This window comes from Antechinus flavipes, chromosome 4 (genome assembly GCF_016432865.1).
Source record: "Antechinus flavipes isolate AdamAnt ecotype Samford, QLD, Australia chromosome 4, AdamAnt_v2, whole genome shotgun sequence".
NCBI lineage: Eukaryota > Metazoa > Chordata > Mammalia > Dasyuromorphia > Dasyuridae > Antechinus > Antechinus flavipes.
The window spans coordinates 17,428,961-17,444,517 of NC_067401.1; the positions used below are offsets into that span (position 1 = coordinate 17,428,961).

The window sequence follows — 15,557 nt, forward strand, 5'->3', positions numbered from 1 at the left end:
AATTCCAGCCCTCTACATCCTTATATCATTTCTTCTGTTTCTTCTTCTTTAGTTTATTTTGAATATACATTGTTTTATGGATTATGTTGGGGGAGAAAAATCAGAGCAAACAGGAAAAACCATAGGAGAGATAAAAAAAAAAAAAGAAAAAAGAAGTGAACATAGCACGTGTTGATTTACATTCAGTCTCCTTAGTTCTTTCTCTGGTTGCAGATGCCATTTTCTGTCCAAAGCTTATTAGATTACTTTGGATCGCTGAACCACTGAGAAGAACCGAGTCTTTCATAGTTGATCATTATACATTCTTGCTGTTATTGGGTACAGTGAATTCCTGGTTCTTCTTGTTTCGCTCAGCATCAGTTTGTATAAATCTTTCCAGGCCTTTCTATAATCAGCTTGTCCTATATGAGTTCTCGGTAAAATGGTCTTTTAGGCAAGCAATCAAACAATGTGTCCAACCCATTGGAGTTGTGCTCTTTGCAGTAGAGTTTGAAACTTGGCAGGTTAGCTCAAGAAAGGACCTCAGCGACTTATAGGAATTGATGCTGAGTAAAACGAATAGAACCAGGAGATCATTATACATGGCAACAGCAAGATTATATGATGATTAATTCTGACAGACGTGGTTCTTTTTAACAATGAGATGATTCAGGCCAATTCCAATGATCTTGTGATGAGGAGAGCCATCTACACCCAGAGGACTGTGGAAACTGAGTGTGGATTACAACAGAACATTTTCACTTCTTTTGTTGTTGTTTGCTAGAATTTTATTTTCTTTCTCATTTTTCTTCCTTTTTGATCAGAATTTTCTTGTGCAGCAAGATAATTGTATAAATATATATGCATACACTAGATTCAAAAATAAAAAGAAAGGACCTCAGTGTCTGGTATCTTATCCTGCCAGATGATCTTCAGAATCTTCCAAAGACAAATCACATGGAAGTGATTCAGTTTCCTGGCATGGGGTTAGTATACTGTTCAAGTTTCACAGGCATATAGCCATACAACCAGTCCAAAGGCTTTATAGACCTTCAGTCTGTTAGGCAGTTTAATACTTCTTCTCTCCCATGCTTTCCTTCGGAGCATCCAAAATACTGAGTTAGCTCTGACAATGCATATGTTCACCTCATATTTTGTCTACTCTTGGAAAGTATACTACCAAGGTAAGTAAACTTATCCACAGAATTCAAAATCCCCCCCCCTTCTTTTTTTTAAACAACTAATGGTTCCATATGCTGGTTGCTGGAGAATCTTTGTTTTCTTGGTGTTAATTATCAGACCAAATTAGTACAAGTAGAAAATTTTCTCTGAGGAAACTCAATGTTAGAAGTTGCCTTCAGTGTACAATCACCTTTGGACAGAAGATTCATACCAATTCTCCCTCCACTTTAATATTGGCTTGTAACTTTTTCAAGTTAAATAATTTACCATCACTGTGGTAGCTGACCTTGATGCATTGTTCATTCTCATTGAAGTCATCTGACAACATGGCTGAAAACATCATCCTAAAAATCATGGGAACGAATATATAGCCTTGTTTTACTCTGTTGGTAACTGGGAAAGTGTAAGAGTATTGTCCATTATTGAGAACTGAAGCGTGATGTCATGAAACTAATGTTCAATACTGATGAATTTTTCTGAGCAATCAAATTTTGCCATGATCTTCCATAAGGCCTCACGATTGAAATTTTCAAAAACTTTGGTCAGACTGATAAATGTTATTTACAGACCTTTATTCTGCTCCTGGCATTTCTTCTGGAGCCGTTGAGCAGCAAATACTGTGTCAATCATTCCACATCCCATTCTGAAGCCATACTGGCTCTTAGGTGGATGACTGTGTTCCAGGTGAAGGATGAGCTTATTAAATAAAACTCTGGCAAGAATCTGTCCGGCAATGACTAAGAGAGGATCCTCCCCACTCCACCACAATGATTATCCCAGAACGTGTTTCCTTTCTTTTATAGAGTGGACTATACTGCTGGTACACTCTATGGAATTCTCATTTTGTTTTTTAGCAGCTTCTGAATTTCCTCATCATTTTCATCAAACAAGTCTTGATGTTTGTGAGTGTTCTGGCCCCAGTGCTATACACCAGATCTCAGAAAGCTGTGCACTCCTTTTCTTCTTCATTTTTGCTGACTGTTTATAGCAGTGGTTCTCAAACTTTTGTTCTCAGTATCTTCATGTTGTTAAAAAAAAAAAACTATTGAGGATCTGTTCAAAGAGTTTTTGTTCCAATGGGTTATATTTATAGCTATTTACTATATTAGAAATAAAAATAATTTTGAATTTATAGACCCTCTGAAAGGGTTTCAGAGACCCCAACAATTCTTTGGACTACACTTTGAGGACCACTGGTTTATAGGCTCAGCTTGTTTTTCCAATTTAGCCATGAACTGTTCACCTCTGAGAATAACTCTACTCTGTTGATATTAAGTCTTCTGGTAGTTGTCTTGCCTTTGGGCCATTGTTTTTGCTGAATGTGAATGTTTAGCTTCGAGAGGATAATTCTATGACCTGTCCAGCACTCTGCACCCACATCATCTCCCATGTCTGGCTGTCTCTTCTCCTTACAATATCATAGTCTATGAAATGTCAATGTTTGCCATGAGGATGCATCCACAAAATTTTATGGCATTTAGGTAAATGGAAGACAGTGTGGGTAATGAGAAAGTCATAAGATGTACAAGTTTTCAGTAGTAAGTAGTCATTATTGTTAATGTTCCTGGTTCCATTCCTCCCAAGGACTCCCTGCTATGACTTCTTGACAGCCTATAATAGCACTAATGTCACACAGAATCACATAAACTTGTCCTCTTTCGCACATTGATGATGAAGATCTCCGGGTCTTCACAGAATTTTTCTTTGACTTCAGCATGATTCATCATGGTGAGAGCACATTCATTGATGATGGTGTCATGGCACTTTCCTGTAAATGGCAATCACATTGACATGAGCCTGTTCACTTTTTTTTTGGTTATAATACATGTTTGTTGACTAGATTACTTTTGATCGCAAAACTTATGTCAACTTCATTTTGTTTTGTATCACTGTGACCACTCTAGAAAAATGTATGTCCAACCACTACACACCTGTCAGATTGGCTAAGATGACAGGAAAAGATAATGATGAATGTTGGGGGGGATGTGGGAAAACTGAGACACTGATACATTGTTGGTAGAATTGTGAATGCATCCAACCATCCTGGAGAGCAATCTGGAACTATGCCCCAAAAGTTATCAAACTGTGCATACCCTTTGATCCAGCAGTGTTTCTACTGGGCTTATATCCCAAAGAGATACTAAAGAAGGGAAAGGGAGAGACCTGCATGTGCAAAAATGTGCCACATTGTGGCAGCCCTTTTTATAGAGGCTAGAAACAGGAAACTGAGTGGATGCCCATCAATTGGAGAATGGCTGAATAAATGATGGCACATGAATGCTATAGAATATTATTGTTTGGTAAGAAATGACCAGCAGGATGATTTCAGAGAGGATTGGAGAGACCTTCATGAACTGATGCTGAGTGAAATGAGCAGAACTAGAATATCATTATACACTGCAACTACAATACCATATGATGATCAACTTTGATGGACGTAGTTATCTTCAACAATGAGAGGATCCAAATCAGTTCCAATTGTTCAGTAATGAAGAGAACCAGCTACACCCAGTGAAAGAACTCTGGGAAATGAGTGTGGACCACAACATAGCATTTCCGCTCTATCTGTTATTGTTTGCTTGCAGTTTTATTTTCCTTCTCAGGTTATTTTTACATTCTTTCTAAATCCGATTTTTATCCCACCTCCTTTTTGCTCTATGTTGATGGGAGGTGATGGGGAGCATCAGACATGAAACTGAATCAATTCAGGGGATTTGGCCAGCTTCTCTGGCTTCTGATTCTGGATAATTCTGTGAGCTTGGAGACTTTTAAAATTTGCTGCTAAGTTAACTTGAAATGAGAAGCTTCAATGCTCTAATTTTATGCTCTTCAGAAATTATTGACTATCTTTACAAGACTAATTAGTTATCTGTTACCAAAATAAAAAACAGAAAACTTAATGAGAGACTGAAAAGAGAAGGCCCAACTACCTAGGAAGCTGCAGGAGCAAGGAAAGTGGAAAGAATTCTTGTTTTACAACAACAAGGAAGAAGATTTAGAAAGAAGGTAAACTGTTTTTACCCACAAGCCCTTGTTTTCAAAGATTTTGCTGATTAAGCCATTTGCAGTTTCCTACTTCTGCTCAGTCATTTTTTTCCCTTCAGAATTGTCGTGCACTAAAGAATGCTGGGAATCGGAACCCAGGCTGGGGCTGCGGGTTCTTGGGTCAATGCCCTCTTTTGCACAGAGGTGCCCGTGAGTGACTTCTTCTTGGACTGCCTGACCTTTTTGTGAAATGTTGGCAAGTTAGGCACAGGAGAAGGTACTGACTGTTCTCAAGAGGCCTAGCCCACTGTCCTTGAGGCAGCCACAATAAATGCTCTGTTTGCTTAATAGAAAACTTGGCATTTGGTCTCCGAGGAGGAAAGGCTGGAACAGGTGTGGTAACAGAAATTGTCCTCGGGCTGAACGACCAAGGGAGGGAGGAAGGTGCCGAAGCAACCCCAGGCTCCTGGGGATTGGTGGTCTTGGGAGAAAACTCATTCCTTCCTCTGAACCCTGTTGCTTCACTCCAATTACGGCCGTTGGGCTTGGTTTCGATTCCCAGGGCTGGGGGTGGAGGGTGGAATGGAAAAATCATGGAACCGTAGCCTGTGTGAGGGAGGAGGGTCCTAGCTCATGGACCTCCTCCCCTTGGAATTCTCAGCTTCCTTCAAGGGTCAAGTCAGCTGTCTCTTCCTCCAGGAGGCCTTTCTCAACCCCCAGGGCCCAATCCCAGTAACTATTTTGTTTTTATTTTGGTATTTGTATTTTATCTTTGTATGTATGTAGCATAGTTTCTGGTATACAGTAGGTACTTAAATGATTGTTAGTTACAGGCTTTCCCAGTCTCTTATCCTCCCAGATGCTAATGATGCTCCCACATTCACTTTATAGGAATCCTACATAGATTTATGTCTATGTGTTGTTTACTGATAGTTTCAGGTATACAGTAGGTACTTAAGTGATTGTTGGTTAAAAAATTTCCCAGTCTTTTACTCTCTCAGATGCTAATGACGCTCCCACATTCCCTTTATACTAATCCTATATAGATTTACCTATATATGTTCTGCTTACTGTTAGAATATAAGTTTTTCGAGGGCAGAAACTACTTAATTTTTTTTGTCTGTTTTGGTATTTCCAGCTTGTAGCATATTACCAGGCATATGGTTGGCAGTTAATAAATGCTTGGTGATTCATTCCAGACTTAGAAAGGGCCTCAGTGGCCATTTAGTCCAACCCATAGTGAAAGGGATCCCCATATGACACAGCCAACAAGTGGTCTGACCTCCTCATTTAATGGAAGACTGAATTGTGGTCTAAGAAATCGGAGGTAGATGGAGAACTGGAGCCCAGGTCTTCCAATCCCCAGTCCATTGACTTGTCCAGTGCCAGTCTAACTTTTCTGACTTGGAATGAAATATCTGTAACTAGATGGCTTGGTGGATAGAGAGCTGAGTCTGGAGTCAGAAGAGCTGAATTTAAATCTAAACTCACTCACTGGCTGTGTGACTCTGGGCAAGTCATTCTGTCCCTGGTTGCCTCAATCCAATGGAAAGAAAATGGCAAACCATTTCAGTATCTTTGCCAAGAAAACCCCATGGACGGCTTTGGTCTGTTTGGACTCAACAGTAACAATCACAAAAAACCAACAAGAAGCCTCTCTCCCTTTAAGGAATTACAATCCTTCTCTGTCTTGGTAGATGGTTTTGGTGGCCAAAAAATTCAACCTCTCTCCCAGCAGCCAACTTGGCAATGAGTCTCTTCAAAGTGAGCTAGACCGGTCCTGGACAACACACTTGCTGACATTGTCTTTCTTTTTTCTTTTTTTTTTTTTTCTCTTTAAAATTTCTTTCTTTAAAAATTTATCAAATCTTAATTTTTTTTCTAATTTCTTTTTTAAACAATTATTTACTTTATTTATTTATTTTTTTTGACATTTTTCAAAATCTTTCCAGCTTGTGAGGACCTACCCAATTTTATGTATAGCCAGCTTACTCTTTGGGAAATTCTGGTCCCCAACAGAATCAGAGCTCTACAGTTAGAAGGGATCTTTGAGAATCTGGTCCTCAGTTTCCTCATCTGTCAAATGAAGTTAGAGTAGACAGCCTCTGGGGTCATTTTCAGTCCTAGAGCTATGAGCTAGAAGACCAGTGCCCACCCTTCTACCATCCTCCCCTTATTCCTTCAACTGTACTAGAGGTATCTAATACCTGAGCTTGAGTGAGGTCTCAGACACTTGTTAGTTCTGTAACTTGGGAGAGTTATTTAATCTCTGTGTTTACCTCAGGTTTCTCATCTGTAAAATGGGGCTAATAATAGCATCTACCTCCCAGAATCAAATGAGCTAATAATTGTTAAAGTTCTTAGTATAGTACCCGGCACATAGTAGGTGCTTTATGAATGCTAGCTACGATTTGCTTTTATTACTTCGGGACAAGCACAGCTTTTCATGAGCTCTGAGAGACATTGGCCACACTAAAAATAGCATGTCAAGATTTGTGACTCCTGGAAGTGATGATGAAATTGTTATTATTGTGAAACATGGGGAAAGGATTGTTATTATTATTTTTTATTATTATAGCTTTTTACTTACAAGATATATGCATGGGTAATTTTTCAGCATTGACAATTGCAAATCCTTTTGTTCCAACTTTTCCCTTCTTTCCCCCCACCCTTTCCCCATTTGGCAGTTTGATCAATATATGTTAAACATGTTAAAGTATAAGTTAAATACAATATATGTATGGATTGTTATTATTTTGAATGGCTTTAGGAAATACCCTTTATCTGTGCAAATGAGTTCCTCTTCCATAATTTGGGATTTTACAGAATTGCCCTGGGGGCCTTGGGATTTTGAGTGAATGGCTCAGGAGTCACATCATCACCCCTGTGCTTTGAAGGCTGGACTTTCACTAACTCTTGATCCTGAGGGTCACTCCAATCACTGACACATTGCACCAAGGAAGCAGGTTCTTTGGGGAAAGGAAGTGGTTCGCCTCTGCCATTTAACAAGGAAGGGTAGGATGCTTGAATCGGGCATTAGAAGGGGCTTTAGAAACCCCATAGCCCAACTCCTTTAGAACAAGTCCCAGAATACCCAGAGCAATTGAAAGATTTATTTAGGGTCACCCAGATACCTAACGAGACCATAGTGCATGTAGGATGATCCCATTTGCCTCTGTTTTCTTATCTGTAAAATGAATTGGAGAAATAAATGGCAAACCACTGTAGTATCTCTAAGAAAACCCCAAAATGGAATCACAAAAAATCAGATATGAGAGAAAATGACTGACCCCAAACAAAAATCAGGGTCATACAGAAATTAAGGGAGGAAAAAGATAAGATTTGAATACAGATCCTTTAATCTTAAATCTAGCACTTATTCACTAACTTCTCCCATAAGAGTTGTCTTCTGCGATAATAATTTCTATTGCTTTCAGACTTGATTTCATCAAGGACAGTCTTACCCAATGGTTTTACTCAGATCATATGATTATAGGAGTACCAGGAGTTGCCAATGCCCTTTTCCAATTAGTTTCCTTATAGTTACCCAGGGGAAATCCCACCATTAGACATTCATTCCTTTGACTAAAGAAATTATCCTGGGTTACAATGCAAAATTTTAGGGAAAGCTAAATTCATATGTAGTAGCTTTAGCTGATCCTTTGCACTTGAAATAGATTTTTGAGGGAGAAGTAAGAGAGTAAGATGAGGAATAAGAAGGGACAGCTGTGCAGCTTTACTATGGTTGACTTTGGACTTGTCCCATGGGTGTTTATGGGTCTCAATGGGTCCAGGGGTCTTAATGCTGAAGCATAATGACTATATGGGAATGGATATCCTGGAGCTGCCCGTTCCCAGTCACAACCTGGTGCCACAAGTTATTTCTCTTCTGTGGCGGTTACCTTGGGCTAGGCGCCCACTACCAGAATGCACCTCTCCAAGTGGGGCCGAGGGCAGGAAGGTGTGTGTGAAAGCTTGAACAGCTATCTGAAATCCTTCAGATAAAACCCTCACCTGTTCTCTGATATCTCCTAATCTGAAGGGAGAAGTACAATACCTTCCTTTGGGGAGCCCTGCTCTGATAGGAAGACACACAGCCCCTGCCCTTCAGGGAGTCCCTGGTCTGTGTGTGGTGGGGAGTGACAGGGACACAGTCTTAGCACTCAAGAACCTTGGGTCAAAACAGGAGGACCTATTTGGAGTAGCAAAAATTTAGATCTCAAAGTCACTACAAAATTCATCAGATTCAACCCAGTGATTTGACAGATGAGGAAGCAGTGGTCCAGGTGGAACTTGCTGGAACTTTGAATTAAGATCCTTTAAACCCAATATTCCTGTCACAGACAATATTTTTTATAGTACTTATGATCGTGCGGGCCATTATGTTGAACACTTTACACATTTGATCCTCACAATCGCTTTGGGAGGTAAATATTATTATCCCCATTTTGCAGATGAGGAAACTGAGACAGAGATTAACTAACTTGCCCAGAGTGACACTGCTAGGAAGTATCTGAACTTGGATTCTAGACCTAGTGCACTGGGCCACCTAGCTATGCACTACAGCATGAATCTTCAGTCCTTCAGAGAGCTGCTGGCCAGATGGAGCAGACCCAGTTCCGACTCTTGGGATCTCCCCATTCTGGGCCTCCCTGGAAATTGGGCAGGTGGCAGAGAGCCAGGACCAAGAGCTGGCCGTGTGGCTGCGTTCCATTCAGTAGGTGTGGGATGGAGGAGGGACAGAGGGAGAAGGTGTCAGCACCCATGGCTGAGAGAGGAAGAAAGAAGATATTGGCCCTAATGGGGAAGGAAGCAGGGTGGGGAATGGGGTGTACTTAGCCCTTTATTCTACCCAATCAGTAAGCAGGCTGGCTGGAAACAAAGGGAGGCCATGGCAGCGTTGTGGAGCCTGGGATTGGTGGAGCCTGGGTCACCGGGACACCAGGGCGCTGGCTCGGGGCTCCCAGCTGGCATGGGCTTCTCAGATTTCACCTTTCCTCTTGGGTCCCAAAGCTGAGAGGTTTGGGCTGCGCTTCCCCCAGCTTCCCGGGCCTCCCCAGAATCTTCTCAGAGGTTCGGGTCTTCCTCCAGGTCTGACCGAGGATGTAGAAGGAGACTCGCTCTTCCTCCAGACTTTTTGCACTTCTCCCACCTTCCGGGGCCCAAAGGTCCCTTCTGGCACTTGGCCCTCCGTTCTCGGCCTTGAGTTTCCCTTTGGGCTTGCCCCGCCTCCCTTTGGGATGTGGAGCTCTGCTCCCCGGCCCGTGGCCTCTCTTCTGGAGTTTCGGGCCCACAATTGGCACTGGCTTTGATAAGCAACTCTGCCCTCCCCCCATTTATTGGTATTCCGCCCGTAGCCCCGGCCCAGGGTCTCTCCTGGCATTTAACCCCGTACCGACAGGTCATCCTATCTCCCCCTAATCCTGGCCCTCGGTCGAATGTCCCCCTTCCCCCATCCCAGACCCAGAGGGCAGCGGCTCAAACAATCCCCAAACATAATACTCCCTCCCTAACCTGGCGCCCGGCCATTCCGCGCGCTGGCACCGCGCTCCCGAGAGAAACTTCCTTAGAATCCCTCCGAGCGGACCCCGACCTCGCGCTCAAACTTTAAGCGCTCGGACCCTCCCTGGGCCACACCCTGCGCACTGCGAGAGCTCGGGTTCCACTAGGTGGGAGCCTGGGGCTACGAGGAGAAGGAAAGAAGAGAAACCCAGGGAGAAGGCCCGGGAGCTGGCCCGGGGCCCTCGGGGCGTCCTCGGCCGGTGCCCGTTCCGATCCAGCGGCGAGAGGAAGCGAGACAAACTTACACCGAACAAAAGAGGACGCTGAATCTGAGGGGAGAGGGCGAGAGCTCCCCTGTTACTAACCATGGCACTCCGCGTTTAGCCCTCGTCCCCGGCTCTGCCGCCGGCCAATACAATTTCTGTGCACCTGATATTGAACTCTTCCTCCCCCACCCCCACCCCCACCCCGACCTCGCGGCTGAGCCCTGAAGTCCTGCCCCCAGAGTCCTAGCCCAACACTGAGTCCCTTTCCCATTCTCAGGGCTGAGTCCCGGCCCACATCGCTCAGTCCCCAGGCTGAGCTCCACAGGGGTTGCGCGCCTTCCCCAACACCAAGCCGAGTTCTAAGAAACTTGACCGCGGACGGGGAATCTCTGCGCGAAGGGGCTGCAGTCTGGGGAGAGGGAGGGCAGCTGTGGGAGGAAAGATCCCAGGAATCCAAAGGGGGAAAAGGGCTGAGATCCCGCTCTAAGCCAGAAGGCTCAGGGGGACGCGCGCGAGGGCTCCGGAGTTGGTCAGGACAAAGGGAGCCAGCGGGTGTGAAACGAAACTTTTTTATTGAAAAACCCCTTCCCTTTCCTGCTCCCTCCCCCTCCCCACTAGCAAGCGGCCGCTGGTGGTCCTCACCCGCTGGCCCAGCGTCTGAGGGCTGCGGCCCGACGTAGGGGGCCCGGATCAGGCCGCGTCCCCAAGGTCAGGCGCCCAGTGCACTCCACAAGCACCTATCAGCTCGAGGTTGGGTGTAGCAGTCTAGTTCCGAGCTGCCGCGGACTTCAATTTTCGCTTCACCCGTCTGGCTGTCGGCTGGCCCGGTCCACCGTAAGCGAGGAGCAGGTTCGGGGGTGGGAGCGTTGGGGGTGGGGGAGTCTGTCCATTCGGCCGTTTCCCTCTGTAGGATCCGTGGCCGCCTGATTCTTCGGGAGTTGCCGGGGACTCCCGGAGGGCAGAGCCGGCCGCGTCCGGGGCGCGCCGTCGGGGCCAGTCCTTCCGCCAGCGGGGCGGCGCGGGAGACCTGCGGGGGCCCCCTCCAGTCTATCTCTCAGTCCATCCGTCCAGCAGCCAAGCGCCAGCTCGCCCGTCCCGGGTCCGCGGCGTGGCTTGGCGGGCGCGGACTCACACGTAGTCCTTGCGGTCGTAGCTGGGCCCCAGGCCTGCCGCCGTGGTGGTGGTGGAGCGCGGGGCCGAGTAGAGGATCTTGGCGGGCGTGTACTTCTTCTCCTTGGGTGGGCAGGAGCAGCAGAGCAGCGCCCCGCCCAGCAGCTGCAGCGCCGAGGCCGCCCAGCCCACGTAGAGCCCCGCGCCCATCTCCCGCTTCTGGGGCTCGGCCACCAAGGGGTTGTAGAAGTCTCGGATGATGGTGTTGGCCGACCAGGACACGGGGATGAGCGTGAGCACGCCGGCCAGCAGGAAGACGACGCCCGCCACGATGGTGATCTTGGCCTTGGCCGTGTCGTCCTGCACGCAGTTGGTGCACTGGGCGCCCACCAGGGACACCAGGAGCCCGAGCGCGGCCAGCAGGATGGCCACGACGAGCAGCGCGCGAGCCGCCTGCAGGTCCTGGGGCAGGGCCAGCAGCGAGTCATAGACCTTGCACTGCATCTGGCCCGTGCTCTGCACCACGCAGTTCATCCACAGGCCCTCCCAGATGATCTGCGCCGTCACGATGCTGGTGCCGATGAAGGCCGTCACCCGCCACATGGGCAGCGCGCAGCACACGATGGTGCCCAGCCAGCCCAGCACGGCCAGGGACACCCCGGTGATCTCCAAGCCCATAGACATGGCTGCGGCGGCGGCGGCGGCGGCCCGGGGGCGCGGGGAGGGGCGCGAGGGCTGGCCGGGGCCCCCGGAGCAGCCCTGGCAGAGACGGCAGAGGGCCGGGGGGCCGACACACCCGAGCTGGCTCTCCTCGCGCTAACGGCTCAGCTCCGCCGCACCTGTCTCCACCTGCCACAGCCTGCTTGCAGACTGGACTCCCGGCTCTGGCTGCTTCCCTTCCTTCCCCGCTTACCTCAGTGCCCAGGGCTGGAGTGGGGGCGGGCGGGGGCGGGGCCAGAACTTTCCTAGGTCGGTGACGTGTCCCCTGCCACGCCCACACCCCCTCCCCTGGACTGTGAAAGGGGAAGAGGCCAAGGGGTGGGGAGTGGGGGGAGGGAGCAGTTGGATCCACCTGCTTGCGTTCACTTGTATTGCCGTGAACACCTCCGACTGGCTAGCAGCCAGGACAGTCAGTGGGGGATTTCGGGAGCCCCAGAATCCCGGCTCACTTTTCTAGTCCCTAGAAACTCTCAGGTGAGGGCTGACTGAAGAGCAGGGAACGGAATAGGGGTGGGGGGTGGGGAGAGACAATATGCTTGTCCAGTCGCGACCTCCAGCTATTGGTCTCCCTTTTCTGGGCCCGGCAGTATTTCGCACACAGTAGGTGCTTAACAAATGCTTTTGATTGACTGATAGGGCTTTAGCTCTAGAAACGAACCGTTCCTTCTATTTCTAGTGCCAAACGAATGCTCAGCGCAGCCCAGCCCTAAGAGGATCCGGTCCGGAGTACATGGGGGTTCATGATAGAGGGCCAATTCTGGCTAGGGGGAGATGCTTTAAATCAGGGGTGGGGAACATCCTGCCCCCAAGTTGTATGAGGCTGGCAACATCATTTGCTAAGGGAAGCACAGGCCATGGTGAGCTGAAAGCTAGGTACACCTTCCCATTGTTTGATGATATAAATATCCAAATGAAACTTGGCAGAAAAAAAAGCTTCCTCACCCCTGCTCTAAACAGTCAGTTGGCTCCGTCTTTGGATGCATGACTTCTGTTTTGGTGTAGAACAGAAGGGGATCCCCAGGAGAGGATGGGGTCAAAGTTCAGGGAAACAGCAGGCAGGATCCACCCAGATACCTCAGAGCTGGTCTCCAATCCCACGGCAGGACCAGCCTATAGCAAAATCATGACATTTGCCTCTGCCTTTTTTCCTTCTTCTCTCCCTCCTTGCTTAGCTCCTTCCTATTTTCTAGACTCCCAAATACTCCTGCTCTTTTCCTTCAACTTATCTAGTGTGACTGGTAGGAAAGGACTTGTTTTCATGGAGCAATGAATTTGAAGAGAGGATCTGGCCACTTAACTTTGGGCCCTTCCTCTCTCTGGGCCTCAGTTCCCTCCTCTATAACATACAGGTTTGGCTTAGTCCGAGATCCTTTCCAGTTAGAAATCTATGACTATGAAACACTGGGACGTCAGATATAATTTAGTTGGTGGAGGGTTTTTTGTTTGTTTGTAAGGAGAGGACTTCCAGGGGTTTCTTTCAGACACTTTCGAAAGCCCTTCTTTATCTATGGGTAAGTTTACCCCACCCATAGTTTACCTGCACCATGGATTCCAATGTTCCACCTCCATAAATTTCCCCAGGTGTCCAAGAAGATAAACAGGGCAAGGTAAACAAACACTCAAGGTGCATAGACCGGGATCCTGACTTTGGAAGGAGAAAAGTTCTGGTCAATGTTTTATTGGGAGTTTCATAAAAGGAGGAGGATCCAAAACATATGATATGGGTTTCTATGGGGAAAGGGGATCATGGTGGGGAGACAGAGATCAAGCTGATAATGTCAAGCCTGCATAGTCTTATTTGAGTCATTTAGAACTGGGATTGGGGTCAGACCAATGTAGTCAGGGCCAATCATAGGAGTGGGAAGAGGGTGAGGAAGAAGGGGCAAGGTGATGATTTTAGATTTATTGTGAGGGAGTCAGATGAACTGGGGTTATAGAAATGTGTTCTGAATTTAATAAAAAAATACATTTCCATATATAAAGTATATCATGGATTATAAGAGAAAATGTAAACCTCTCTTATGTACAGTTTGCTCTTTAAAAATGTAAAAAAAAAACCCAGCATGTTTCTTTTAGAACTGGCCCATTTGGGGTTTCCTTCTAAATTTCTCTTCTGTACATTTTTTTCAAGGCAATTGGGGTGAAGTGACTTGCCCGAGGTCATGAAACTAGTAATTATTTAGTGTTTGAGATCAGATTTGAACTCAGGTCCTCTTGAGGTCTGGACTGGTGCTCTGTCCACTCTACCATCTGACTGCCCTTCCTCTATATATGAAAAAACATGTTTCAATGATCCTTTTTTTTTCTTTCTGTCGTAACTAATTTTATTTTTCCTCAGTTGTAAAAAAAAAAAAAATAAAGGAAGAAAGATATAATCTCTATAACAAGTATAGTCAACAAAGCCAAATCCATATCTTTGCTCTGTGTGTGCGTATGTGTGTGCGTGCGTGCGCGCGGGCATGTGTTTGTGTGTGTGTGTGTGTGTGTGTGTGTGTGTGTGAGATCCTGTCTCTTGAGTCCTAAAAGAAGGTAGATAGCTTGGGTCTGGAGTCAGAATTGGTCATTTCATTCATTCAGTGAAGCTCTTAAATTTTTCAAAGGTGTTTGTCTTTATGATGTTATTGCCACTCTCACAATCTTGTTTTTATACATTACTGTCTTTAGACATTACTTTCCTGGTTCTGCTCACTTCACTCTGTATCAATTCATACATGTCTTCCCAGGCTTATTTGAAACTGTCCTCTTCGTCGTTTATTATGGTACAATGTTATTTCATCACATTCACATACCATAAATTGTTCACAGTTCCCTAGTTGTCGACCAACACCCCGATTTACAATTTTTTGCTTCCAAAAAAACTGCTATAAACATTTTGTATGTTTGATCCTTTCCCCTTCTTTGATTTCTTTGGGGTCCCCTTACTTTTGCTTTTACACAGGAGGAAATTGAGTCCCAGAGAGAGTAAGTAATCACACAGGGAGTAAGTAACGGAGCCCAAATTTGGACCTACGAATTCTGTGGCATCTATCCTGGGAACTATGTTCCCACTCAAAAAGTATCAGATTTTTGGACTGAGAAGTTTCTCTTTCTCTTCCTTCCCCAAACATATTCTCTGTGTCTCTGTGTCTTGCTGTCTGTTTCTGTCTCTTTGTCACTCTGTCTGTTTCTCTTTCCCCCGTCTCTGTCTGTCCCTGTCTCTTTGTCTCTCTGCGTCTCTCTCTCTCTCTCTCTCTCTCTCTCTCTCTCTCTCTCTCTCTCTCTCTCTCTCTCTCTCTCTCTCTCTCTCTCTCTCTCTCTCTCTCTCTCTCTCTCTCTCTCTCTCTCTCTGTCTCTCTCTCTCTGTATGTATATCTATATATCTATATCTATCTCTATCTCTATCTGTATCTATATATCTGTTTCTGTCTTTTTTCCTTCCCTGGTGTGGAGCTGCAACAAGAAGAGGGAAGGCTGAATGAAGGCATTTACGAAGCTATGGAATAAACAATACATTTGAAGTCAGAAGACCTGGGTTCTAGTGGCAGTCATTCTATTCAGTGGCCTATTGCCTCTGGGTCATAGTTTTCTTATCAGTAAAATGAGGGGTTTGGATCAGATGATCTCTAATGCCTTTCAGCCTGAACTTTCAGTTATTCTGTGAAGCTGGCCTGGGGTGAAAATAAGAACAGGTCTTGCCAGAATTCTGCCTGGAATGTAGGATCAGTTGACAACAGAGACTACTAACTTTGCAGTTTGAGATACTTCACCCAAGCTTGGTTCTGAGGAAACATGGAATTCTGGTCCTGTAATCAGCTTTCCCAGATCTACATACTT

The 15,557-nt window shown here is 46.1% G+C and overlaps 1 protein-coding gene across 1 annotated transcript; it reads right to left on the reverse strand.

The window, feature by feature from the left end:
• Positions 1-10,467: 10,467 nt before the first annotated feature.
• CLDN3 (claudin 3) lies at positions 10,468-11,943 on the reverse strand. Its single transcript, XM_051991931.1, has one exon. It carries the CDS (start codon positions 11,706-11,708, stop codon positions 11,043-11,045), a length of 666 nt encoding a protein of 221 aa, XP_051847891.1. The 5' UTR covers positions 11,709-11,943; the 3' UTR covers positions 10,468-11,042.
• Between the last annotated feature and the right edge of the window lie 3,614 nt (positions 11,944-15,557).